The sequence below is a fragment of the Nicotiana tabacum genome, chromosome 24, assembly GCF_000715075.1.
Source record: "Nicotiana tabacum cultivar K326 chromosome 24, ASM71507v2, whole genome shotgun sequence".
NCBI lineage: Eukaryota > Viridiplantae > Streptophyta > Magnoliopsida > Solanales > Solanaceae > Nicotiana > Nicotiana tabacum.
The window spans coordinates 73,286,429-73,312,975 of record NC_134103.1 but is presented as its reverse complement, the minus strand read 5'-3'; the positions used below and the strand labels follow the sequence as shown (position 1 = coordinate 73,312,975).

At 36.5% G+C, this 26,547-nt stretch overlaps 3 protein-coding genes across 3 annotated transcripts; 2 read left to right on the top strand and 1 right to left on the bottom strand.

The window, feature by feature from the left end:
* Window positions 1-1,312: 1,312 nt before the first annotated feature.
* LOC107767029 (uncharacterized) lies at window positions 1,313-4,949 on the top strand. Its single transcript, XM_016585943.2, has 6 exons — window positions 1,313-1,657; window positions 2,544-2,779; window positions 2,867-3,125; window positions 3,901-4,080; window positions 4,170-4,325; window positions 4,432-4,949. Exons 1-6 carry the CDS (start codon window positions 1,628-1,630, stop codon window positions 4,603-4,605), a joined length of 1,035 nt encoding a protein of 344 aa, XP_016441429.1. The 5' UTR covers window positions 1,313-1,627; the 3' UTR covers window positions 4,606-4,949.
* A 2,902-nt stretch (window positions 4,950-7,851) lies between these two features.
* On the top strand, window positions 7,852-13,674 carry LOC107767030 (polyadenylate-binding protein RBP47). Its single transcript, XM_016585944.2, has 6 exons — window positions 7,852-8,237; window positions 8,961-9,450; window positions 9,847-9,929; window positions 10,007-10,137; window positions 10,932-11,028; window positions 13,326-13,674. Exons 1-6 carry the CDS (start codon window positions 7,962-7,964, stop codon window positions 13,497-13,499), a joined length of 1,251 nt encoding a protein of 416 aa, XP_016441430.1. The 5' UTR covers window positions 7,852-7,961; the 3' UTR covers window positions 13,500-13,674.
* Window positions 13,675-14,989: 1,315 nt separating this feature from the next.
* LOC107767031 (uncharacterized) lies at window positions 14,990-26,250 on the bottom strand. Its single transcript, XM_016585945.2, has 17 exons — window positions 25,761-26,250; window positions 24,888-24,992; window positions 24,692-24,763; window positions 24,439-24,586; window positions 24,202-24,284; window positions 24,038-24,093; window positions 23,813-23,949; window positions 23,606-23,696; window positions 23,458-23,523; window positions 23,147-23,369; window positions 22,250-22,351; window positions 17,052-17,137; window positions 16,839-16,961; window positions 16,317-16,386; window positions 16,149-16,240; window positions 15,782-15,886; window positions 14,990-15,579 (listed from the first exon to the last, which is right to left on the bottom strand). Exons 1-17 carry the CDS (start codon window positions 26,065-26,067, stop codon window positions 15,466-15,468), a joined length of 1,980 nt encoding a protein of 659 aa, XP_016441431.1. The 5' UTR covers window positions 26,068-26,250; the 3' UTR covers window positions 14,990-15,465.
* Window positions 26,251-26,547: the final 297 nt, after the last annotated feature.

The window sequence follows — 26,547 nt, the reverse complement described above, 5'->3', positions numbered from 1 at the left end:
ATTAGTTTCAATGCATAGGCTTTTGAGATAAGTATCTTTCATGTAAAGCTGTCAAAACGGTCCAGCCTAGCCCAGCCCACTCCAAGCCTCATGGGCTTTTAAATTTGATGGTCTAGGACGAGCCGACATGCCAAATGAATATGCCTTAAAATGGCCAGCCCAACCCAGTCTTAAGAGGGTTGCGGGTTAGGGCGGGCCGACTCTTTAATTCTTTTTTTAGAAAAAAGAATTTCTTTAAATCCTTAAATATTTTTTCGTGACATAGTCGATTAATTATGTAAACAACTTCTATTTGCTTAGCGCGTACAAAAAACTTGATATTTGATGAGGAATCTCGTAATCGAAATGCAAATTCTCTATATCTCTAGCTCTTCTTTTTTTAAGAATATTTTCTTTGTACTTTTCTTTCATTTTTCTCAGATTCACGGATTGTTTCAATAAGTTTATATGCTAATATTTTTTAATTTAGGATTAACATCATTTGCTGATTTTATCATTACACTCCATAAATTTTTTAAAATTTCTGAAATTTGCTAGTGGTCATTTTTTTTTTGTATTTAAAATTGATCTTTTTCTATATTGAAGAGCAGTTTAAATATTAACAATATATTAAAGTAATCCAAACTATTCATTGGCCATAGGAAAAGAAAAACTAATTTTGTCATATTACATGCATGTCAAAAATCTAAATTCTAGTTGATATGGAAGGGTAAATGAGCAATCTATGGGTGGTGAATGAGGATTATAGTTAATATTTTTTTAAGTTTTTACTTTTTAAAATATTTAATAATTAATTAATTTGAAGTTAATTAATTTTTGGCCCACGAGCCGGTTCAGGCCCTGCCTCGATCAAACCTCAAGGGCCAACAAGCTAACTTGGGCCGAGCTTATAAGCTTCAGTTTTAAATAGGTTCAAAAACTCCTAACTCAACCCTACCCAAATAGCGAGCTGGGTTGGGCTGGCCTCACGGGCAAGCCGATTTTGACGGTTTTACTTCGATGTTAAGTATGCCCAATCTCCTACTAAAATACCACAATTAGTTCTTAACAAATGAGGCTTTTTTTGAATTTAAATAAGTAGATATCACATCCAATTCAAAAGAATAATGATTTGGAAATTGAAAAACTAATGTCAGAAAATGAAAGGCGTGAGTATTCCTCGTAAGTCGCGTTCACTGCCGTTAAAGCAAACGGCAATTTATTAGTACAAGCAATATTTTAAAAAGATTAAAAAATGTAAAAAAGAATGATTTGATTCCCTTGACAAAATCAACGCAGAACTAAAACGACACCGTTTTAACAGCCCCTTTCCATTCCTCCTCTTTTTCCAATGGCAAATTTGCACGCAGGAAAAAAGGAAAACAAAAGAAGCTGCAAATCTGAATTAAAATCTAAGCAATAAAAACCAAAAACATTACATTGTTCTTCACGAGAAACAAAAAAGCTCATAGCTTTGGCTAATTTTCTGGTTCTACATATATATATTTCTATTATTTTATACATACATATTAACATATGTAATGCATGTGTTTGGAAACTATAGAGATGAATAAAGCCGAAAGGAATATGGGAAAGAATATTTGAAACTGAGCTAACCCCAAATGCTCTTTCCTTTTTGAGCACAAATATGGCCGACGATTTCTGTATTTTCACCAAGGTTTGTTTTTTATTTTCTTGATTATTCGATTTTGGTTGTAAAGTTTCATCTTTTGGCCTTTTTGGATTTTGATTTGGGTTTCTTCTTTATCTTAGAGATTTGTTGATTGTTTACTTAAAGTTTTGGTCTTTTTGTTGTTTTTAATATTTAAGAGGAGGAAACTTAGCTTTTCTCTTTATTGTTTTTTATATCTTTTGGCTTAAAATTTGTTTTTACCTCAGCTTTGTACAATGAGAATCTGAGATTCTTCTGCATCACACTAATTTGTTTTCTAGTTGTTTAAAGTTTAGGCCTTTTAGTTATTGTTAGCATTTAGTGGGAGTTAGCTCAAGCTTCTCTTTTTATTCCTTTCTTTAGTTATCATTGTAAATTGTAAAATATGTAGAATAGTAATGTTAAATTGGATTATCATCTACCTTTGTTATTAAAAGAATGTAGAATAGATATGGATTATCTAGGTTATGAAATGCCTTGATATACTTTAGATTGTAGTGTTTACTTTGATTGAATGACCCCTTTTAAAATGCCCTTTGATCTAGATTTTCAAGAACAAAAAACTTGGAATGAGATGGGTCTAAGTGGGATATATACCAAGGGTTGACGTAGCTTAGTGCAACTACAGTCAAACCTCTTTATAACAACCTCGATTGTTCCGAAATTTTGTGGTTGTTGTAGCGAAGTAACATAACTTGAAAATCGTTTCCAAGGAAAACTTGGTCGATATAGTGAAGTGATGTTATAAAGTATGACTGTTATAAAGAAGTTTGACTGTAGTTTGGTATTGAAGAATACTTGATTGATTGCTTGTTTGAGCAACTTATTTTATATTTAGACTGATGATAAAAAGAGTTAAATCCTTAGCAGTTTATCTTCTGATTCCATTCAGGACTCCTTCATCATAAAGCCACCAAAGAAATCTCCACTGATGTTGAGACTGGTGGTCCTAATCTTCGCAATGGTATGTGGAGTTTATATATGTTCAATCGGCTTGAAACAAATTGGTGTGCGTTCCAGCGGACGGTTATTAAGTGTTCATGTGGTTGAAAAGCCATGTGAGGCAACTGACATTGAACCTACAGAAAAACCTTATGTGCACTTCCCCAAGCCAAAGACTTTTAGCCGGTGAGACATTTAATATTCCTTTTCTCTAATGTTTTGGGTTTCTCTTTGTGGATAAAATTACTGAGTTATTGTCTGCTATATATTCAGGGCCGAATGTGCTTGCAAACCTGTAAGGTATTTTGCAATTTTATCGACTCAGAGATCTGGTAGTGGATGGTTTGAGACATTGTTAAACAGTCATATGAATATAAGCTCTAATGGGGAGATTTTTTCTGTTAAAGTCCGGAAAAGTAACGTGTCAACTATTTTGGATACGCTGGACAAACTTTATAACCTAGACATTTTGACGAGTGCTTCCAAGAATGAATGTACAGCTGCAGTTGGACTCAAGTGGATGCTTAATCAGGTAAGCTCTTTCGTGATGTAAATTCTATGATATATGCTGATTACTTTGTATTCCTTTTTCTTTTCATTCTTTCCTATGCTTTTTGGATGTGTATAGAGCCCAACTAATTCGGGATTGAGGCATAGCTGTTCTTGTGTATATTTGACATCTTGACGTAATCTTAGGATTAGTAGAAGTATTTAGTTATTGGAAGTTGCTTATCTCTTGACTGCTGAGCTTGATATGGTATAAAGTTGATGAATAACGCCCAGCGGCCAGCACTATCATACATACTTAGTGCATGGATATTGGGAGATTAATGAAAGTTTTGATTACTGATCAGAAAAGATATTGTATAGCGTGTATGGGAAGCTAATGCTTGAACAATGAGTAAGATGGCTCTAAAAAGAATCATTAGCATTGTGTTATCTCGATTTTTTTTTTATGACATATGGTTACTATGAAATAGTTACAAGTACCAGATATTAATGCTTGGCTGCTTAGTTTCTCCACCCGCACCCTGCCCCTCGACCTTTTTGTGTGAAAGGTAATGGTCTTTAAAACTATTAATATTTTGTTACAGGGTGTGGATTCACCAGTCCTTTACAATTGCAGAAAATTCGAAATTAGATTGGAAATGCCTTATGTTTTTTTTTTGGGGGGGGGGGGGGGGGTTGGGGAATTTGCGTTCTTTTTCATTTTTTTCTCTATTTTGCCCGTCTCTTGTCAACTGCTTTCTGTCTTCATGTTTATGGAGAACACAATTGATTGCATTTCCATTTGAATGTCATTACAGGGTCTGATGCAGCATCATGAGCAAATTGTTGAATATTTTGAAACTCGAGGAGTTTCTGCCATTTTTCTCTTCAGAAGAAATCTTTTGCGCAGAATGGTTTCAATGCTGGCAAATTCTTACGATCAAAACGCTAAGCTGTTAAATGGAACCCACAAGTCTCATGTGCATTCTCCCAAGGAGGTCAGTCTTCGCAACTCTATTTCTCTCTTGTCTACACCAATACTTTTATGTCAGTATGGTGTCTTAAGAAATACAATTTTATTATTCAGGCTGAGATACTTGCAAGTTACAAACCCACGATAAACACAACTTTGCTGATCCCCAACCTGAAGCAAGTAGACGACATGGCTACAAAAGCCGTGGAATACTTCAATAGCACTCGATATATTATCTTGTACTACGAAGACATAATAAAAAATCAAACAGTAAGAGCTCACATATTCTACCATAACCCCGAAATTGCAGTCCCATAGGAAGAAAGTTCATCTTGTTCGCGATGCTTACTTTTCTAGTTTACCGCTTTCCTTACAGATACTGAACGATGTTCAAGATTTCCTGAAAGTTCCTAGAAGGGACCTTCACAGTCGTCAGGTGAAGATACACAAGGGTCCCTTGTCTTCACAAGTTGAAAACTGGGTTGACGTTGAAAAGACACTCAGGGGAACGCCTTACGAAAGCTTCCTACATGCAGATTACAAAATATAGAATTGCAGTCGTGTACAGATGTAGCTTGTGTTGTTTAAACTCAATTCTTTCATTATTTACTGTTAGCAGAAGCTCTACTACACGTGATCTTAGCCAAAAGGCCGAGAAAGGTATACTTGTTAGCAGAAGCTAACAGGGGAGCTTCTTGTTAGATTTTGGTAGCAGCAGATTGTCTTCTAGTTCTGCCGTACCAGGTAATGGGTGTTGTCTTTGTTAAGTAGAAATTTCTTTGTTTTTTTAATTTATTTACTAGTTAAGAACTTGTAAGCGATGCGATTAAAGAATTTTGTAATTTTTGTTATCAATCTTTTATTTGCTTTCTCCTTCCAGAAAGGCAGGAGTAATGAAGTGTTGCCTTGCAATTTTCCTGTGTAGATATATTGCACAAAGCATCCCGCATGCAAGCATTAGTGGCTGCTATCACGGTTTGACCCCGTGACCTATAGGTTATACGGATTTTTCAAGCCGTGGCTGCTGTCTACATCACATCCCTAGAGGTGTGGCCCTTCTCTTGACCCAATGTGAATGCGAGATGTTTTGTGCACCGGGTTGCCGCTTTTACTAGTTACTACCAAAGGGGAAGTACTTGTGCACTTGGCGTTCGCCTAATAAGTAATTTAACCTAAAGAGTTACAAATTCAAAGTGAGACTATAACCTCAATGTTAAGTGAAAAATAATTTGGTGCAAACACTGGAAATGCGAGTGTCTTTTAAAAAGGGGTTGTAATAATTGACTCGGAAAAGAAATGATCATGGTGAACGCGCCATTCATTGGTTTGATGCTAATATTAGATTAGGGTAAAGCTTCTAAGGGAGTTGGTGAATAAAAGAATCTAAGCGTTGGATTCCATTCATTTCATTCATATGATTCATATTGAACATTCAATGCATTAATATGATGCTAGTATCTAAGCGTTAGGATTCCACCAACCTTATCGCCTGTGCATCTACCAAACTCTTGTTTGTGACATAAAAGGGATGGAGAAGATAAATAAAAAGAGTGGGAAAGGTTTTAATTTTTCAAATCTTCTTCAAGGAATGTTGATAATTCATTCCATTAAATTAGGAGCGTCAAACGGGCAGGTTGGACTGATTTTGGGTGATCAAAATGGGCTGATTCAATAAATTGACCCGCCCAAAAATAACTGGGCTTGTGTCAAGTTGGGCTAAAATTTGGGAGAAATTCAAAAATAGTCAGATTTACAAGTGGTAATTGAAAAATAGCCACAGTTTCAAAAGTTATCGAAATTTAGCCACTTTTCATGTAAAGATAAATCTGAACGAAAACACTGTTCAAAATCCGGAAAATATTCCAGCATAATATACTGGAGTTCTAGTATAATATACCGATCCAGCATAATATGCTGGAAGTTCATACACAAGTGCTCCAACCTACAGTATATTATGCTGGAACTTTTCGCGTGTTGGAGTTCCAGCATAATATACTGGAAATTCATACACATGTGCACCAATCTCCAGTATATTATGCTGGACCGGTCCGTGTTGCAGCAAATATTGATTATTTTTCAATGACTTTGCAAACGCTAGATATTTTTGAATTACCAATTCGAAAATTGACTAGCCCGTGCTATTTTTACCTAAAATTTGGGTCATAGCCCAACACGCCCATCTCTTACCAAGCTTTAATTAATGTGAATTGTTTTCTTATGAATTATTTAATTATCAAATACAATTTTTTTTTCTTTTGTTAGGTACAACGTATCAAAAAAGAATTATTTTAAAGATATTTTAGCAAAGTTAATCATGATCATGATTCAATTTGGGCTAAAAATTAGCCCAACTTTATATGAGTTGAAATGGGCGAGATAAAGATGGGTTGAGTTCAATAAATATGCGGGTCAATGACCAACCCAACCTTAGACGGGTTTGACGGGTCAAATAGGTACCCAAACATTAAATCATATTAGAACCACTCCCTGACTACTTTCAGGTCCTTACCCTACAGAATTATAAGGACTAATCATATTTCGTTGGCATAATATTTATTAGTATAGTTTATAATGCTAGTTAAGCACTTTATCCCTTTGACCAGCTAGAAAGGACCTTTCAGCTATTAAAATAAAAGTCATCCCAAAATTAAAAGCACAAGTTGTCGACTAAAAGTTAAACACTGATCCGTAGGATTCAAAGGAAAACTGTCGTAGAGCAAGGATTTAACTACTACATATAGGGGCTATTTATAGCACTGATTATGTTGTAAGTGAATCCATAATCTTTTTATCAAATTAGTTTATTTATATATATATTTTTTAAAATTGATCTGATATTATTAGCGGACTCCCATTTTGCAATAATGTTAGAATGGTCTAGTTGGTTTAAATACTGAGTTATTACCCATGTAAACCTAAGAAATATTAGTTTCAACTAATGATAAGTATTAGCTCCTTTTACCTCAATCTACGGCCATAAAGATTAGGCAACAAGTTGAAAACAAAAAGCAGGCGACTTTTTCATACGTCAAAATGGACTGATGAGCAGCCTGTGCTAGGCACTAGTCATGCTGGCCATGTTACCAAGAAAGATTGAAGAAATTGTGCAGGAACTCTCCTTTGACCAGCCGACTTGACCCGCGATCTCCACAACAATAACAACAACAACTAATTCAATATAATTTCACATAATGAAGTTTGGGGTAGAGTGTACGCAAACCTTATTCCTACCTTATGAAGGTAGTAAAACTGTTTTCGATAGATTGTCAACTCAAATAATTAACTTTACAAATAAAAAAAAAATTAAGATAGATTGACAATCAAAGTATTCACTAGCACAGTTAAACTATTAAAAGTGACAGTGAAATATATAAGTGTTCCTCGATCTTTAATAAGAAATTTCAGGTTTGAGCTTCATTTTTGATAGATGCGAAGCCGAATTAGTGACCAAATATACATGTTCGGGTGAGATTCCAAAAGCAACTAACACGATTAATTCAATTTTTCTGAAGTAAATTATTAGAGTAAGATTCAAGAGATCGTAATTTATGTGAGCTATTACTACTTTGATAACTTGAACGGACCCTCGAATCCCACGTTTGAATTCAAAGGTAAGTTTTAGAGACAAAGAAGGGACCCATATATCCACCACCCACCTATCAGCAGGTCCAACTACGATATCGTCATCAAACTCCAAATCAACGGCTACCGTAAAACCTTTTGAAAATCAATCGACGGTCTAAATTTGCACATCGTTACGTACGAAGACTGACCCTAGATTCCCTGTAGAATCTTTCTCCATTTAGCTCGTAAGCCGACTCTCTCCATTTTCTCTCTCTTCCCCTTCCTCATTTTCTCTCTCTAAAAAACCATAGCCATACTAGAGGAAGGGGTAAATTTTGAAATATGAATGGAGATATGAACCAACAACAACAACAACAGTTGCAGCAACAATGGCTGGCGATGCAGCAGTATCAGCAGCAATGGATGGCGATGCAGCAGCAGCAGCAACAGATGATGTACGGTCAACAATACATGCCGTACTACCATCAGAAGCAGCAGCAGCAGATTCAGATTCAGCAGAACGGCTCAAGCGAAGATAATAAGACGATCTGGATTGGTGATCTCCAGCACTGGATGGATGAAACTTATCTTCATTCTTGCTTCTCTCAATCTGGCGAGGTTTGCCTTATCTCTCTCTCACACACATTTTCTTATTTAGATTTTCTTAAGACTAATAGTATCCTTTTTGTGGAATGAAATTAATCTGAGTAGAGCGTGGATATTGGATTCATAAAGTGGATCCCGATTAGTTTGAGATTGAGACGTAGTTCTCAGGAATGTAATGGACCCGAATAGAGCATAATGAATTGAGGATTCATAAAGTCTATGCCGTTAGTTTGAGATTGAGGTGTAGTTACTTTCATATTTCAGGTGGACTGGAATAGGATGGAATGAACAAAGGATTCATAAAGTTGATCCTTACTAGATTGAGAATTGAGATGTAGTATCTTACGTATGAAGTGGACTTGCATAAAGTAGAATGAATAAGGATTCATAAGTCATTACTGACTAGCTCTGGATTTCCCCTTCCTCTTTAAGTAAAATAGTGAATCCTCTCTTTCGTAAGATACATAAAAGCAAAGAAGAAAAAAAAAAAATTCAGTAGAAATTACCCCCTTAAATAAAACTTTTTAACGAGTTATCATGACAATACAAGCATGGATTATGGTGTTAATAAGCATGCATCTGCGTCATGTTCTTGGTTGACCAACAACAACAACAACAACCTATCAGTGTGATCCCACAAGTAGGGTATGGGGAGGGTAGTGTGTATGCAGACCTTACCCTACCTAGTGAATTTCCAATATGCTCTTGGTTGACCACATATCATAAAACATGCAGGTTATTTCTGTGAAGGTCATTCGAAATAAGCAGACTGGTCAGTCTGAGCGTTATGGATTTGTTGAGTTCAATACCCATGAAGCAGCAGAAAAAGTCCTACAGAGCTACAATGGCACTGTGATGCCAAATGCAGAGCAGCCCTTCCGCCTAAACTGGTCAGCCTTTAACGCTGGTGAAAAGCGTGCAGATGCTGGTGCTGGTTCTGGTTCTGATTTATCGATTTTTGTAGGAGATTTGGCTCCTGATGTTACTGACGCAATGTTGCGTGACACATTCGCCAGTAGATATACATCTGTTAAAGGTGCAAAAGTAGTAATAGATTCAAACACAGGTCGTTCAAAAGGCTATGGCTTTGTTAGGTTTGGTGATGAAAATGAGAGGTCTCAGGCCATGACTGAAATGAATGGTATATATTGCTCTAGCAGGCCTATGCGTATTGGTGTTGCTACTCCGAAGAAACCATCAGCACTGCAACAATATTCATCACAAGGTATGAGATATTGTATCCTGTTTTGCTGCAAGTCATTTACTACACCGAGTATAGTGTATACTGAATCTGATTACCATATCTTTCTGTAGTTTATACTTTATAGTCCCTCATTGAGCTGCTTTCAACAGGGTCATTCTTAATTATGTTTTTTACTATTTCGACATTTCCATGTCCTAGTGTTCTTCAGTTATAGTTCATATAGCTCAGTTTTACTTGTTTAATTTTTTCCATTCACTCTGAAAATTTTCAACTTGAGTATTGATCAACGTAGCAGGAAATAACTAGGCCAGATATTTCATACAAATGTGCCTGCAATTTATGTTTGCTGTCAAATATTTGGATGTTATTCTTGTATTTTCTTCCCGAGGTGTTGAACTAGTGAAGCTCTTTTTCCAGCTGTGATATTAGCGGGTGGACATGCATCAAATGGTGCTGCAACCCAAACTTCCCACTCTGATAGTGATTTGTCAAATACAACAGTGGGTGCTTCTCCCTTTTGTCAAGATTGGTCCTAGCTAGTTACTCAATTAGCTCTCTAACTTTTGATCTACTGTAGGTTTTTGTTGGAGGACTTGACTCTGATGTTACCGACGATGAACTCAGGCAGTCATTTAACCAGTTTGGCAATGTGGTCTCTGTGAAAATACCAGCCGGAAAAGGATGTGGCTTTGTACAGTTTTCGGACAGGTAATGAGCGATATTGCTAAACATGATGTTAGATAGTTCATGTTTAACTGAGGAAATTAGTATAATGGGGATAGATTGGTGAAGTTTAAGAGTTTTTTTGTTTTTTGGTACCTACTAAACTATCAATGAGTTAAAATGGTTGGAGCTTTTAGGTCAGTTATTAGTTTAGCATATTTGTTATTTGGTTTGGTTTTGTTTTGTTTGTGATACTAGAGAATCTGCAACCAGAATTACCAGGAGGAATGTACTGATCATAACAACTGATTTGGAAGAAAATGCTTTTCCTGTTAACTAGCAATTGAATACCTGAGAAAGAAGAAAAGGTCCATGGACTCACTCATCTGCCAGGTTATAGGTTCACAGTTTGATGAAGATCTTCTGTGGTTGAATGAAAAGGAAAACATAGTTTTTGGATCCATAAGAACTCTTTCTTAGGGCAGAGTTTAAAACCTTGCACCATAGTAGAATATATAGAACTCTTTTGGGGATTTCTCGGTTATTAAAAAGATTTCTTTTTTGGTTATGAAATGGTCCTATAGTAGAATATATCACTATAGTAGAATATATCATTCATAACCTACTTGAAATCACTAGAATAGGTAATCATATTATCAAACCTAACCAACAGTAGTAAAACTAAAATGAACTTGCTGCTTGAATTCACTGATAAACTGAAGCGGTTACACATGTATATATAGTGCATTTTTGGTTATTACTATTGTTTCAATGGATGTTTACTTGAAGCTTTCAAATGCTAAACGTTGCGTAACTTACTTGCCTCTTATGTTCCTTAGGAGCGCAGCAGAGGATGCAATACAAAAATTAAATGGAGCAGTTATCGGGAAGCAGACGGTTCGTCTTTCCTGGGGTCGAAATCCAGCAAACAAGCAGGTATTTACCAAAATGGTAAATGTGATTTCTGAAAAGCTTTTACTTCAGATATTAAGTAATCTTGTGCCAACATCTGCTTCGTGGAGTCTCCATATTTGCTGTAAAGTTTTCATAAGTTCTGTATTTTGAGCAAAATGAGAAGAAGGGCAACATTGCTTCCCAGAAAATCCTACTAGTGTTCTGCTTTTGTATGTTGATGAAAGCCCCCTTGCATCGTGCATCTCTAATAAGCCACTTGCCAAGAAAGCAAAATGCTGAAAAGTTGACATATCTATGCTTTTTGTTAATGTGTGTTTCCCATAATATTTATTTACATACTCAGTTCGCAGAAATATGTAATCCAATTGATAACTGTTGCAGCAACTACAAATATTATTAGGCTGATGTTTCAATAGCCTTGGAACATTAAGCAATTCACATTATATATTATATTCTTAATAGTGTACCTAAACGAATTAAAAATTTATTTTCTGTGATACCTTTCATTATTGATTACATTAGATGCTTTCTTCTACAATCTTTCTCACTGGTTCTGGAGGATGTTCTGTAAAATAACATACTCCCTCCGTTTCAATTTATGTGAACCTATTTCCTTTTTAGTCCGTGCCAAAAAGAATGACCCTTTTCCCTATTTGGAAACTATTTACCTTTATGCAAATGATTTATAGCCACACAAAATATATGTGCCTCATTTTACACCACAAGTTTAAAAGTCTTCTCTCTTTTCTTAAACTCCATGCCCAGTCAAATGGGTTCACATAAATTGAAACGGAGGGAGTACTTATTTATATTACTATAAGGGGTCGTGTGGTTGCATTATCAAGATGTGATAAAACCCAGTATTGTGAAGAGCGTGAAGCGAGGAAAAGCGACAAGCCCCTTTTCGCTTAAAGCGAGAAGTGAGAAGCGAAGCGCTCGCTTTTTTGAAGTGAAGCGGAATTTAAAAAAATAAAATTTAAAATAAATACTGCATAGACAATGAAGAAGAAGAAGAAGAGGAAGAGGAGAATGACAATAAAACAAATACTGCATAGACAACTAAGAATAAATGATATGAAAAATTTGGCAGTAAGTATGCCAAAAAATGGCAGTATAACTGAAACGAAAAATGGGCAGCATTACGCTGCAATTTATCACTGAAACAGTGAAAGAAAATGAAGAAGTGGAGAATGAGAAAAAGAACTGAAGAGGAAAAAAAAATTCGCCAGCATTTCGCTGCTATTTGGACATTGAAAGAAAAGAAAAAGAGGAGGAGGAGGAGGAGGAGGAAGAAATCATATACCTGGGACCAAACTTGATGATCTTGAAGTTAAAAAAAGAGAGCCTTTTTAATTAATTAACGTTGACATCCCAGTTATAAAGAGAAGCGCTCGCTTTTGTCGCTTTGTTCGCTTCCTCGCTTTTGTCGCTTTGTTCAGGGGAAGCGATCGCTTTTGTGTATCTGATACGATACGCTTCAGATCAGAGAAGCGCCGGATGCCTCGCTTCGCATTGCTTCTCGCTTTAAGCGAGGAAGCGGTCGCTTTTAACAACACTGATAAAACCTGTATAAAACTCCACATTAGTAATACGATGTCAAGTTACCTTTTGACACTTGCATAAGATTCATTATATAATACTATATATTGTTTGGTTGGCTTTTTTGTTGTCGGCTCAACTAACACCTACATAAGTTATGCAGAAATCTATGTATTATTTTTGGCGGGATGGAAGGGGGAATAAGAACAACAACAACAACAACAACCCAGTATAATCCCACTAGTGGGGTCTGTGGAGGGTAGTGTGTACGCAGACCTTACCCCTACCCTGGGGTAGAGAGACTGTTTCCGATAGACCCTCGGCATCCTTCCCTCCAGGAACTCCCCACATAAGAATACAGGAATTAGTAATACGAATACAGGAATTAGTAATACATGGAAGTGACCAAAATAACCCTAATGTATTAATTGTTTTTCCAAAATAAAACAAAACACATTTGTAATCTCTCCAATACAACTTATGCGTTACTAATTTCTGCATTATTATCTCAGCATACAAATCCCTACATTACTAATCCCAATATTTTAATTCATGCACTATTAATCTCTGCATAACTTGTCTCAAAACCAAGTTGGCCCCTTACTATTTCTTGGTTTTTCCAACTATTATGTAATTGGAATTTTTAGAGCTTAAAAGTGACAATTTATGCATCTTAGCTCTTTATTAATAGTTGGCCTGTATTTTTGGATTTTAGATTACATGAAGGTTCTCCATACAACATCTGTATATTCAACTTATATTTACTCTGTTTTGTTCAGTTGAGGACCGATTCTGGTAGTCAGTGGAATGGGGGTTATTATGGAAGGCAAAATTATGGGGGGTACGGATATGGTGCATCGCAAAGTCAAGATTCTAGCATGTATGCTGCTGGAGCAGTTTATGGGGCATCTTCTAATGGCTATGGCAATCACCAGCAGCAGCCAGTTAGCTAGCTGAACTATAGTCTGAGTGTGCTATTTAGTTAGAGTTTGGCCAACTTTTTATATTTTTAATTTTTTGGTGTGTTATTTAAATTGGTTTACAGGTTATAGTGTTTGATGAGGATTTGTAGCTGTATTGCCTTTATGTTTGATGAGTAGCGAACTTATTCGTCTCATGTTTTTCTTACCTTCTCTCTTATTTGTCTCTGTTCAGCATTTTATCTTTGATTAACTTCATACAATTAACAGGGTAGGATCAAGCTATGAGTAATGGCAGAAACAACTTTTTACACACAGGTGGCTTTTGTTTCGAAACAAGTGGCCAAATTCGTTTTCAAGTGTTAAGCTTTGTTATTAATGTCTTAGCCATAGATAATCGAGGAACTGAAGCTGCAATTCCCTTTTTTCCTTGTCTTTTTTGGAAGAGGGATTAAGGCCAATATATGAATACATATTCGATAGTCCTGACGGTAGTTTGAGCTTAGTATAATGATATTTATCATTCAAGAAGATGATTCCTCAGAAAATTTACTGAGGAGAATTCCGTACATGGTAAATGGTAAGATAAAATCTTTTTCATATGGACTTTGGTTGGTTATAGTTGTCTGTAGTTGGAGTCTTGGAGAGAACAAACTTTAGCGGCAATACACTAATTAGGAAGTAAAAGTTAAGAGAGTAAATAGAGGTCCAACTAAAACTAGAATATTTCTGTTATACCCAAAAGGAAAATTAAGCAAACAGTATTACCAAACTATCCAGACGGTTGATTCCATTTGCCAAACTTATATAATTCTAGACATTTATCTAAAGTATTGTTCTTATGAATTTGTTAATTCTTATATTTTATACTTGGTTTCTTCGACTATAAATATTTTTATGAGATTTTCAGTGTACGTATTTTCAGAATCTACGTAGATTTAGTTGTATTTGACAAAAACAAGCAAATCGAGGAGAATAAGAAAATACTAACCAAAATAGTAAGTAGTTACTTTTGTATGACTAGTCTGAGTATCTCTTTTGTAAATTATAACAGGCGGAACCTGAATTTCAATCTTATGAGTTCTGGATTTTGGGACCACGACTTCAAGTATTAATGACTGGGTTGTAGATTTAATATTTATACACATTTCATAAATTTAAATCATCAAATACATTGTTTGAGCAAAAGCTACTGGGTTCAGTCAAACCCGTAGGCCGGCTTGTGCCTCCGCCCCTGATTATAACTGGTTGCTAATCATAACAGACAGGATAATGAAATTGTTAGGGATCGTTTGGTTGAGAAACTTGATTAATTATCCGGGATTAGTTATTCCATCCTCCCATAGGATAAATAACACTACAATTCCGGGATAACTAATCTCCGGATTAGTTATACCACGATTTTATCCCAACCAAACGTGGGATAAACTCATCTCAAATTTAATTCCGGAACTAATAATCCCTTATCCCTCGTACCAAATGAGCCCTTAGAGTACTATCCAAATAGTGTTTGGTCAAAGAGCTTTGAGATCTCAACCTTTCGCTCGACAATTTCATATTTAAGTACGTTACATCCTGGTTAGTAAGAAAAGGCTAGAGTTTAAACAGAATTCATATTACAACACAGCACAGTTGATAGTCTTTATTCTCTACCACCATCTATCTATATGGAGATTGTGAGGGGGGGAGGAGGGCGTACTATAAGTCCTTTATTTGAGTTGCATAACCCAAGATTTGATGGAAATGGTAATTGCTGACTACAAAGACTTAAAAGTTACTATCTATAAATGAGGCTAAGATATCCCTACCATGTAACCAACCTTGCCAAACAAGATCTTCCACGTAAAAGTGAGCTTTTCTCCAAAGTCCAAACCCAGCGTCACAGAACAGCCAATGCTCTCTTTTCAGTTGCAATTCTAATTTCTATTATTTCTAAGTCCTTTAAATGATTGATTAGCATGCAGCTTTCAGTTAGAAAACTGCAGGCAACTAGTTGTACTTAATCAAAGTTGTCGATGTGTACGGGAGTTATGTCATCAGCCACTGCAAAATGTCCAACTGTTCGAGCAAAGAACACCATTTGTTGCTCAAGAGTGAATTTTATGCTCTCCGCCTGTGAAAAATCTTGTCAGTTAGGAACTCTCAGAATTCCATGCTTCAATTTGAGCATGAAAACTCAGACACTTATTTGATTGCTTTAGGCACGGACAAGCCACATTAAAAAGCATGCTTTATCAGTATGAAGAAATGGTAGAAGTAAACAGTCAATATACACCCTAGACGTAATCTGTATACACGTGATACTTAGTTCTCACCTTCCGAAATCCATGAGATTCTCCTTCATATTCCACGTGAGCTACAGGTAACCCCTTTTTCTTCAAGGCCTGGTAGATTTTTCGAGCCTGCTCTGGCTGGACAACCTGTAAGCAAATATTTCTGTTTTCCTTACAAGGAACTTCAATGATTGTGTAGTTGCTTGATTCAAGATACTAGCTTTTCGTTGCAAAACGAAAAGTGAAGTTTGGGGCTCTGTTGAGATCGAAAATTATAAATGGGGTTCAATTTTCTTTCTTGAAAGGAGTCAGTTTCCCACCAAGCCTTGACTTACCCAACAACGGCAGTTTCCTACTGTTAATAATGCAGAGCAAAATGGAAAGAAAAGCACAAGTAGCAGTAGCATACCGTGTCTTCTAATCCTTGGAACAATATTATGGGGCAAGAGAAATGATCAACAAAGTTGATAGGGGACCGCTCATATAAAGCAGTTTCGTTACCTGTGTCAGGAAAAAGAATATTAAATTTTGCTTAAAAAAAGATGTAACTATTCAGTAAGTTGTGAATCAGTGTTACCAGCAAGATTAAGGATATAGCGGGATTCAAATTTATGCATCTTATCACTCAATGACTTCAAATCAGCAATCTGTTAAAACAGCAGAAAACGTGTTACCTCATGACTTGATTCCATCAAAACTTGTTTTCCCAAACCACTTACCCTTCCCCCAGTCCAATAGAGACGTAGATAGGAGGTACAAGTTTGTGACATAGAGAGCTGATACGTGGACCATAATGTAAGCGGTGCATTCCATATATTCTTTTCCTTATATTCAAAACGAGATGCAGACATAAAAAATAAAATAAAAGCAATTAAATTGAGCATATGATTAACCATCACTTAAACGTCTTATTATGCCATCTCATTATCCTTTTTCCCGGTTGTACCCTCCGCATTATGGTCACGTGATGGCTCAGGGTGAGAACAAGGTACATATTTGCAGCAACAAGCATTTTACTTCGGCTGAGCCTACCACTGAATATACCATAATAAAAACCATGCTCTCCTTGATATCAAATTGATGTTACATATTGACTTACTCCAAATAACGAAGCTCCAGCTCTAAATGTATCTCTGAAAGCAAGAGAAGCTAATGTTGTGTAACCACCAGCAGAACAACCAGTTATGCAAAGGCGCTTTCCATCAACCTTCCCCTCATCCACCTTAATACACAAAGTATCCTTGTTAAACCTCTAGCGTAAAGAAAAGAGAAAATAACAAATAAGGTACGGGACACAGTTAATTCAACTTACCAAATATTTAGCACAAGAACAACAATCATTGACGTCAACAATTCCCCACTCCCCCAGAAGGCGTTCTCGGTACGCCCTGCCATAACCTTGAATTGGAATTTGTGAAGACTTAATTATGTGATGTATAGAGAGGGACAGGAAAACTCTAAAAACTTAATGGAGTGAAATGTATCAGAACTGAACAGACTGAAGTATAGGATAAATTACAAAAAGTTTATAGTAAATCAGATACAGTTGAATTCTGTTAGATTTAAAGCACAGATGACAGCAAAACACGATGAAGACAATGTCTACCTTTTAAACACAACAAGAAGCAGGGAGAATATGAAGAACTGAACTAAGAAAATGACTTAGAGAAACTAATATATAAAGAGTTCAGTTAATTCTGTAGAAAGACAGGTTCTTAAAACATATCCTAAAAAGAAAACTGAAATAGATCATGACCCTACTTTTAAGTCATGGAAACTGACCATGATAACTAACTCCTAATAAAACTGAAAATACAAACTGCAGGAAAATAATATAAATATTGCAGTCCTAAAGCAACTAATTAACACTCCTCCAGTCCTCCTTGCATTAGGAGCTGCAAATTCCAAGTCGTTGCCTCAGGACCTCGAACTTGCTGACAGGAAGAGATTTCGAAAACACATCTGCTAGCTGATCTTCAGATTTGCAGTAAACAAGAATCACTTCTCCATTTTTCTGCACATCCCTCAAGAAAAAAAAGCTTAATGTTGAAGTGTTTAGTCTTCCCATGGAACACTGGATTATGTGAAATAGCTATTGCAACTTGATTATCAACATGAATCTCTGTATTATCTCTTTGATCCATATGCAAATCACACAGTATTTTTCTCAGCCATAAGGCTTGATTTACTGCCGTTGTTGCTACAACGAATTCAGCCTCCGCAGTGGATTGTGCCACAGTTTCTTGCTTCTTGGAACACCAAGAAAAAATCCCTGATCTTAGGCTGAAGCAATATCCAGATGTACTCTTCGTATCGTCAAAGGATCCAGCCCAATCACTGTCTGAGAATCCATACAACTTGAGATTCTGACACTTCTTGAATTTGACACCATAGTCGACAGTACCTTTAATGTATCTTCTAATTCTTTTTGCTGCTCTCAAATGCATTTCAGTAGCACAATGCATAAATCTAGACAAAAGACTTATAGCAAATAGAATATCCGGCCTTGTAGCAGTGAGATACATCAAGCACCCAATCAAGCTTCTGAAATTTCCTTCATCAACTTTATCAGTTCCATCCTCTTTGCTTAACTTTTCCTTTGGATTCATAGGTGTACTTGTTGCCTTGCAGTTCTCCATGCCGGATTTTTAAAGTATCTCCCTTGCATACTTCTTCTGGCAAATAAAAATTTCATCAGAACCTTGCTTGATTTCCATTCCCAGAAAGTATGTCATTAGCCCAAGGTCTGTCATTTCAAAAACTTGCATCATTTCCTCCTTAAATTCTTCAACCAGGCACGCATTGTTCCCTGTCACCAAGAGATCATCAACATAAAGAGAAACTATAAGAAGATCAGTTACCTTATGTTTGACATAAAGGGTAACTTCAGACATACTTCTTACAAATCCCAAGCTCAATAAGTGTTCATCTATCCTGCTATACCAAGCCCTTGGAGCCTGTTTTAAGCCATAAAGAGCCTTTTTAAGAAGACAAACTTTTTCTTCTTGTCCTTGCTCAATGAAACCCTCTGGCTGCTCTATATAGATTTCTTCCTGCAACATACCATTTAAAAAGGCGGATTTGACATCTAGTTGGAACACCTTCCAGCTTTTTTGTGCTGCTATTGCTAGCAACAGTCTAATAGTATCCAACCTGGCTACTGGAGCAAAAGTGTCTGAGTAATCAACACCAAAAATCTGAGCATATCCCTTGACAACAAGCCTAGCCTTGTATTTGTTGATAGAACCATCAGAATTAAGCTTGGTTCTAAACACCCATTTTACTCCAATGACCTTCCTATCCTTTGGCCTGTCAACTAACTCCCAGGTTTTGTTCTTCTTGATCATTAACATCTCCTGTTCCATAGCATTTCTCCAATTTTTATCTTGAAGTGGTTCCTCATGCCCAGCAGGTTCACAAATTGCCACATTACTTTGTTGGTAGATATCAGAAAGTAATCTTGTACCTCTGATTGGAGGATGATCCACTAACTCATTTTCCCATTGATCAGATGCTTGCTTCTCTGAAGCTTTGACTGGAATTTGATTATTCTCCCAATCCCACGTTTCTTCCTCATTAAAGTGCACATCTCTGCTGACGATCATCTTTCCTGTTTGTGGATCATAAACTTTGTAGGCTTTGGAGAATGAGCTATAACCCACAAAGATTCCAGGAATTGCTTTTTTATCGAGTTTGTCTCTTTTAACTTGTGGCACATGAAAGAAACAAACACAACCAAATACTTTAATGAAGCTTAGTGAAGGTTTGAATCCATACCAAGCCTCGAATGGAGTTTTATTCTGCAATGCTTTAGTGGGAAGTCGGTTTTAGAGAAATACCGCCGTATTAGCTGCCTCAGCCCAAAAGCTTTTCGGCAGCTCTTTTTCATGCAACATGCACCGTGTCATCTCCATTATATACCTATTCCTCCTTTCACTACCTCCATTTTGCTGCGGAGAGTATGGAGCATTGAGCTGATGAACAATACCAGCTTCCTCACAACATTTGTTGAATTCTTCAGAATTATACTTTTTTCCATTGTCAGACCGTAGGGATTGGATTCTGCAACCACTTTGATTTTCTACCATCTTCTTAAACTTCCAGAAAATTCCATCCACCTCTGATTTGTATTTCATAAAGAGAATCCAGCAGAATCTTGTATAATCGTCAATGAAAATAACATAGTAGAGGCTACCTTTTAAGGAGGGTGTTCTTTGAGGTCCTGCAACATCTGTGTGAATCAGTTGCAGCCTTTGAGAAGCCCGCCATGATGCTTCAGGGAATTGCTTCCTGTTTTGCTTACCAAATTGACAAGCTTGACAACTTGATAAATGATCAACTAGAGTTGGTAGCCCTCTTGTCATATCATCCATCTTCAACAACAACGATGCTTGTAGATGACAATAGCCAAGTCTTTTGATCCAAATTTCAGTTACACTTGCTCCGGTGGAATAAGCCAATTGATCCTTCTCAGTTGGATTGAAAGGAAAACTCCTTCCTCTCATCTTCACCCTGAAAATTTCATGTCCAGCCGCGTCACTGATTTGACAGTGCTGATCTTCGAAGTAAATTCTGAATCCTTTTTCAAGTAGTTGTCCTACACTTAGCAAGTTTTGATCAAGGCCAGGTACATAAAGAACTTCTAAAATGCTCTTTGTGCTCGTGTTTGTCTTGATAGCTATGGTTCTTTTTCCTTTGGCAAGAAGATGGTCACCATTTTCTATTAACTTTGGAAATTTCAGAGGGCTTCAACTCCTTGAATATGCTCCTGTCATGAGTCATGTGGTTAGTGCAACCACTATCAATTAACCAAGAATCCGTTGAGCTCTTACTTGAGAAGCATGTTGCAACAAAAAGTTGATCCTCTTCTTCTTGATCAACAACTAGAGCATCTGCTTCCTGTTGCGGGGCCTTATTTTTGCAAATCACGGCTTCATGTCCGAGCTGATTGCATTTCTTGCACTTAGCATCAGGTCTCCTCCAGCATTTGAATGGTGGATGACCTTTTCTTTCACACTGGTGGCAAGGGGGGTAGTTTTTCTTCATACTTCCTCCCTTTACTTTTACTGTTGGTTGATGTTTCTCCTTCATTCGACGCTTGATTCTTCTTCTTCTTCTTCTTCTTTATTTTGTTTTTACAATCAACCTGGTGCTTAGCAGCAAGAGCCCCTTCTGTTGTAACATCCTGTCTCATGAGCCTTCTTTGCTCTTGAGCTTTCAAGGAATTTAGCAGCCCTGCCAAACTAATTTTTGACAAATCCTTAGTATTTTCTAAGGTCGTAATTGTTGCTTCATACCTTTCAGGCACTGTTACGAGAATCTTCTCAACAATTCTTGAATCTGCGAGTGTAGAGCCTAGTAGCCTCACCTTATTTGCAATATTCAGAAGTCTATCTGAGTACTCCTTAACTGATTCAGATTCCTTCATCTTTTGCAATTCAAACTCCCTAATTAAGTTTAAAACTTGCATACCTTTTATTCTCTCATCTCCAGCATACTTTTCCTTGAGATAATTCCATACTTCTTTAGCAGTTTTCAGAGACATTATCCGCGTAATACAGCAGCAAATAAACATGCTTTGGCCTTCGATTTCTTTGTCTTCTTTTCCTTGTGTGCTTTGATCCGAGCCATGGTGGGATTATTAGGTAGGACTGGAATTTCATAATCCTCTTCCACAGCTTCCCAGAGATCCAAAGCATCCAAATATGTCTCCATTCGTACTGCCCATATCTGATAGTTATCTCTATCAAAGACCGGCGGAGCGATTGGTGAAAAACTCGCTTTAGCATCCATAACTTCTCCAACTCGATCACAGATCCCTTAAGATGAAAGCTCTGATACCAATTGTTAGACTTAAAGCACAAATGACAGCAAAACACGATGAAGACTGTTGGTTTTTTAAAAGATGGAGCAGCAAAAAGATTTAAAGTATTGATTGAAAAAGTCTCTCAATAATTTTATTAAGCATAACGAGGCTTTAGATAGCCAATTTCAAAACAGAATCTGCAGAAAATAGAATAAATATTCAAATTCAAAAACCTAAACTCTCTCAACTAACTTATCCTATTAAATTTAAATTTAAACAAAGACTCCTCCTTCGACTAAACTACTTATTATTCTGGTAACTCAAATATCAGCAGTAACAAATGCAAAAGTCCAACAAATACAATGTCTACTTTTAAACACAACAAGAAGCAAGGAGAATATGAAGAACTGAAACTAAGAAGATGACTTAGAGAAACTAATATATAAAGAGTTCAATTAATTCTGTAGAAAGACATGTTCTTAAAACATATCCTAAAAAGAAAACTGAAATAGATCATGACCCTACTTTTAAGTCATGGGACTGACCATGATAACTAACTCCTAATAAAACTGAAAATACAAATTAATTGCAGTCCTAAAGCAACTAATTAACAAATTCGAAAACCAATAATTGAAAAAAAAAATCTGAATCTAAGAAATCTGGAAGTTAGAAGGAAAATAAATTGCTCAAACTCGATAACATACCCGAACTTCCTCCATAGTTAACATCCACAAATGCCCATCCCCGACTAGTCCAATATTGGATGCTAAGATTTAAGGTTCCATGTGCCTCATCGGTTGGCCCTCCTGTAACATACATGAGCAACAGTTCAAAATCAGTTAAGTTTGCGCATACTCAGAATGAAAAAGAAGATTAGTGAAGCATGGTGAGAACAAAGCAATTAATAGTATATTTAGTGTCAGAACAGGAAAATAGAAGTCTAACAGGATAATGTCATACCATGAGAATTTAGAGTCTAATATTGGATTTCAACCTTTGCAGGTTGTTTTATTATGTTAGAAGTTGCAGCAAAAGTGAACCTTGAAACAGGGTTAAGTTTTACTGTTGCTGTTTTTCTTTTTTCTTTATTTAAAAATAAACCATGGCTTAACTGACGAGAATAGAGTTTTTCTAATTATTTCCTCTCTTGGATACCCCCATATTTTACCTGTTTTACTTCCAGATAGTTGTGCAGCTATATATATGTATACTTACACAGACACATGCACACACAGTTATCTGGATAGCCCTGTATTTAACATAAACGTGCATGCTCGTGCTCAATGTTTGGTAGACTTGTGGAAAGGTCAGTGATTGGAATTTGTTCTTGTCATTACTGACAGAAAGCAGATAAGAAGACGACAAATGCTTTGCCTATACAATAACTATTGAGAGCTCCATTCACTACTCTCATATTTTGACGATGTGAAACTGGCCAACAGCACTGCCATGTAACAAGCTTTTTCTTCAGCAACTTAATAGTTAAAATATACAATGCTTAGTTTCTTAATTTTTCAATGCTTTAATCAATGTCATAGAAAACCAAATTAGTACTCAGTGCATAATGAAAATACAACTTTAAGAAAGTACAAATTATTTACCATGGCTTTCCAGCAACAGTGGAGGCTTTTCGTCTTCACCGCCCTTATAATCTGGATTACAGGGAGGATAGAAATATGCATAGGCATTCTGACCAGCCACAACTGTTGGAAATTCAATAAGCTCAGGCAAGCTAAAATATGATATGTACTTGCCACTGTCTGAAGAAGACGACCACATGATACTGAAATCAACAACCTTCGACATATGATCATCTAGTATGACCTGTTGCAAAGCATGGAATTCATGAAGTCAAACTGTGGAAAATAATTATTTGAAAAAGCCACCACTACAGAAAAGAACAAGACATAACCTTTGCTAAAGAAGTAGGAAGAACCGAAGATGCGCCCTCAATGTACAGGATCTGGCCACTTGCAAGCTAAACAACATTTTAAGCAGACTGTTACACTTTCTGAATGTTGCACCAATACACAATTTCAACGATATAAGCTGCAACTTACAATATTTGCAATGTAAGTGAATGGAATATCAACTGAACAGAAAGAGTTCTTAGCTTGATTTATAACACCAAGATATGACTTTCCATGTTGTCTGCAAGCCATAATGGATAAACCAATTTTATTAGAAGTGTCAACAGAACACTCCAAGAGAGGTTGGGAAAATAATGAAAAAACTGGGATACTATTGAAATGGAGAGAGAGAGAGACCTGTAGCTGCAGGCAATAACGGTTGATTCGTCTTTTCCCTCAATGATGTCATAACATCGGTTTCCAAAAACCCAAAAAGGCCTTGCGAACTCAGCATTCAAAGAATAAATCGCAAGGACCTTATTTTTATCTTCAATCTGATGTAGAAGCAATAAACAAAGATGAACTATCACCAATACTACAAAGTACAGATTTTGCAAAACTCTTAAGGTTTAATGTATTTACCCATTTGTATATGTTCCAAAACCCTGTATTCCTATCTGTTATGAAAAACAATTCCCCTGCAATAATCCGAGGAGGTTGCTTCAATATTCAACATCATAAGACTAGCAGTTATTCTGCTTTTAGAATGGGAGTAAAAGCAGAATACTGCTTAAAACTTATCCTGCCTTTGGACGACCACAGAGGCTCAGTTGGCGATTCCACGAGAGAAGGACAGGCACCAGCAACTACTACTCGCTTGTCGATGTCTCTGTATTTGGTTAATTCAACCAATTGTTAAACATTTACAGCAAAATTGGATCAATGTGCATGAAACAAAAGGGAAACCTTCATCTTTTTCAGTAATTTGAAGCGTCTTGCAGTGTGGACAACATCTAATAAAGAGAGAATGTAAGAAGGCTCACCCATTCTCAGATATATAACCGACCCAAAGCTCTGCTTTATCCCAATGCATGTTTGGGTGGCTCCATTCGATCCAGGCAAAACGTTCCCCTTTTGGATCCACCCGCGGGAATGCATAGAAGTCATTCCCACTAATCAACACTTTTGGTTCTGAAATTCATGAATAAAAGCAGACGCAGCAAATCAAGTATTCTCCATTTCAACATAAGATATCAATGTATTCTAAATACTTCTAAGCCTTTGCCATTTACATACCTTCGGTGGTGTTACCACTAAGGGAAACACTCACAATCTCTGTAGTTGGCTGTGCATCAACCCCACGATGATCTAATCATAGACAGGAAAGAACAAGAATATACAGTTACAACAAACAAGACTATAGAGAAAAAAATCCTAATATAAAAACTATAACAACAAAACATATACTGATTAAAATTAAAGATATATGTACCTTCTCTTACAGCAATGTAACGACTTAAACGTCCATCAAAGACCCCATCAGCATACCTCACAACAGGTCCCCCATAATCTGGAGTTATCGGCACTGGACTCGAATCTATGATTAACAAATTATCAATTCAATCTGTCTCATGGCTACTACTTTTGTGAAAAATAAATAAACTTGCTACTTTTTATGTCCTATCTGTATGACACTATTACTATATGGAGAATTAAACTGGTTTCTTTTTATATTATACAAATTTTTAATATTTTCTAAGTAATTTAATCATAAAAGATTAGTGATTTATAGCACTCGCCATCACAAATCATTGGCCTTATTTGATTCAACACAAGGTTTAAGAAAAAGAAAGATTTTTCACACCATCAGCTAAGTATGCATAAAAAGTACCATTTCACCAAAAATGTTGTTTTGTTCTACAACAAGATGTGTTGATGAATGAAAATGTAAAAATAACTAGTTTCCAAATACATATCAAGTTGACACATCTTTTTTGGAAAATGAAAAAATCTCAAACAAATTAGGAAATCTGACAAGAGGGGTTGGTCTGATGGTAAGCAACCTCCACTTCCAACCAAGAGGTTAAGTTCGAGTCACCCAAGAGCAAGGTGGGAGTTCTCGGAGGGAAGGGTGCCGAGGGTCTATTGGAAACAACATCTCTAACTCATCGTAGGGGTAAGTTCTGCGTACACACTATCCTACCAAACCTCACTAGTGAGATTATACTGGGCTGTTGTTGTTGTTGGTTTATTTTCTTATACTAATATATAAACTTTATTTCCAAATGATTGCAAACTTTATTTCCGAAAATTAGATGTTTCTCATACTATTAGCAATTAATAGCAAGAAGATTATTTTGCAGACCTGGAGAAGAGAGGAGCTGTTTGTATAATCTCTGATCATCAAAATTGGAGAAAACAAGTAAATCTCCAGAAACTCCAAAAGAGCCACCACCATATTCTTGAACAGTGGTCCGAACATTGAAGTCTTTTGGTGTAATATCTTCACCTTCATCTTTAACAAGCACTGCTCGTCCTGACTCAGCTGGGCGAGTTTCTAGCCACATTAAGTGGCCATTTGTGTCTACAGAGAAACCTTCTAGACGCTTCTCTGAACCCGAGACTATATCTGCTGTGATTGGTGACTTCCATGATCCATACGCTGCACTCATTTTCAGTACTCTTGAGTTAACTGTATCTGATTTTTGCTTGTGTATTCAGAATCTTGAATGTGAATAATAAATCTAAGGTTGATATAGTGAAGTAGGTCAATCTAAGGTTGCTTGGGATCAAGTAGAAGAGTTTGAGAATCTGGCCAATAGCTCACAAGTACTGTAGTAGTTAGAGCACAACAAATCTCAAGGTCAACGTGGCTTTGATATACAAGAGTTAGGCCCACAACCTTTTCAAATATCTTTTTAATAATTGAGAAATCAACAATACCAACATACCCACTATTATCCCACACCGTAGTGTCTGGAAAGGTTAGTGTGTACGCAGACCTTACCCCTACCTTATGAGAATAGAGAGACGGTTTCCAATAGACCCTCGGCTCAGGAAAGCATAAGTAACGCATTAATAAAAATATAAACAAGAAGGGACAGTACCAAAAAGTCATATAAAAGCAGAATAAAAATAACAAGATTGTAAGG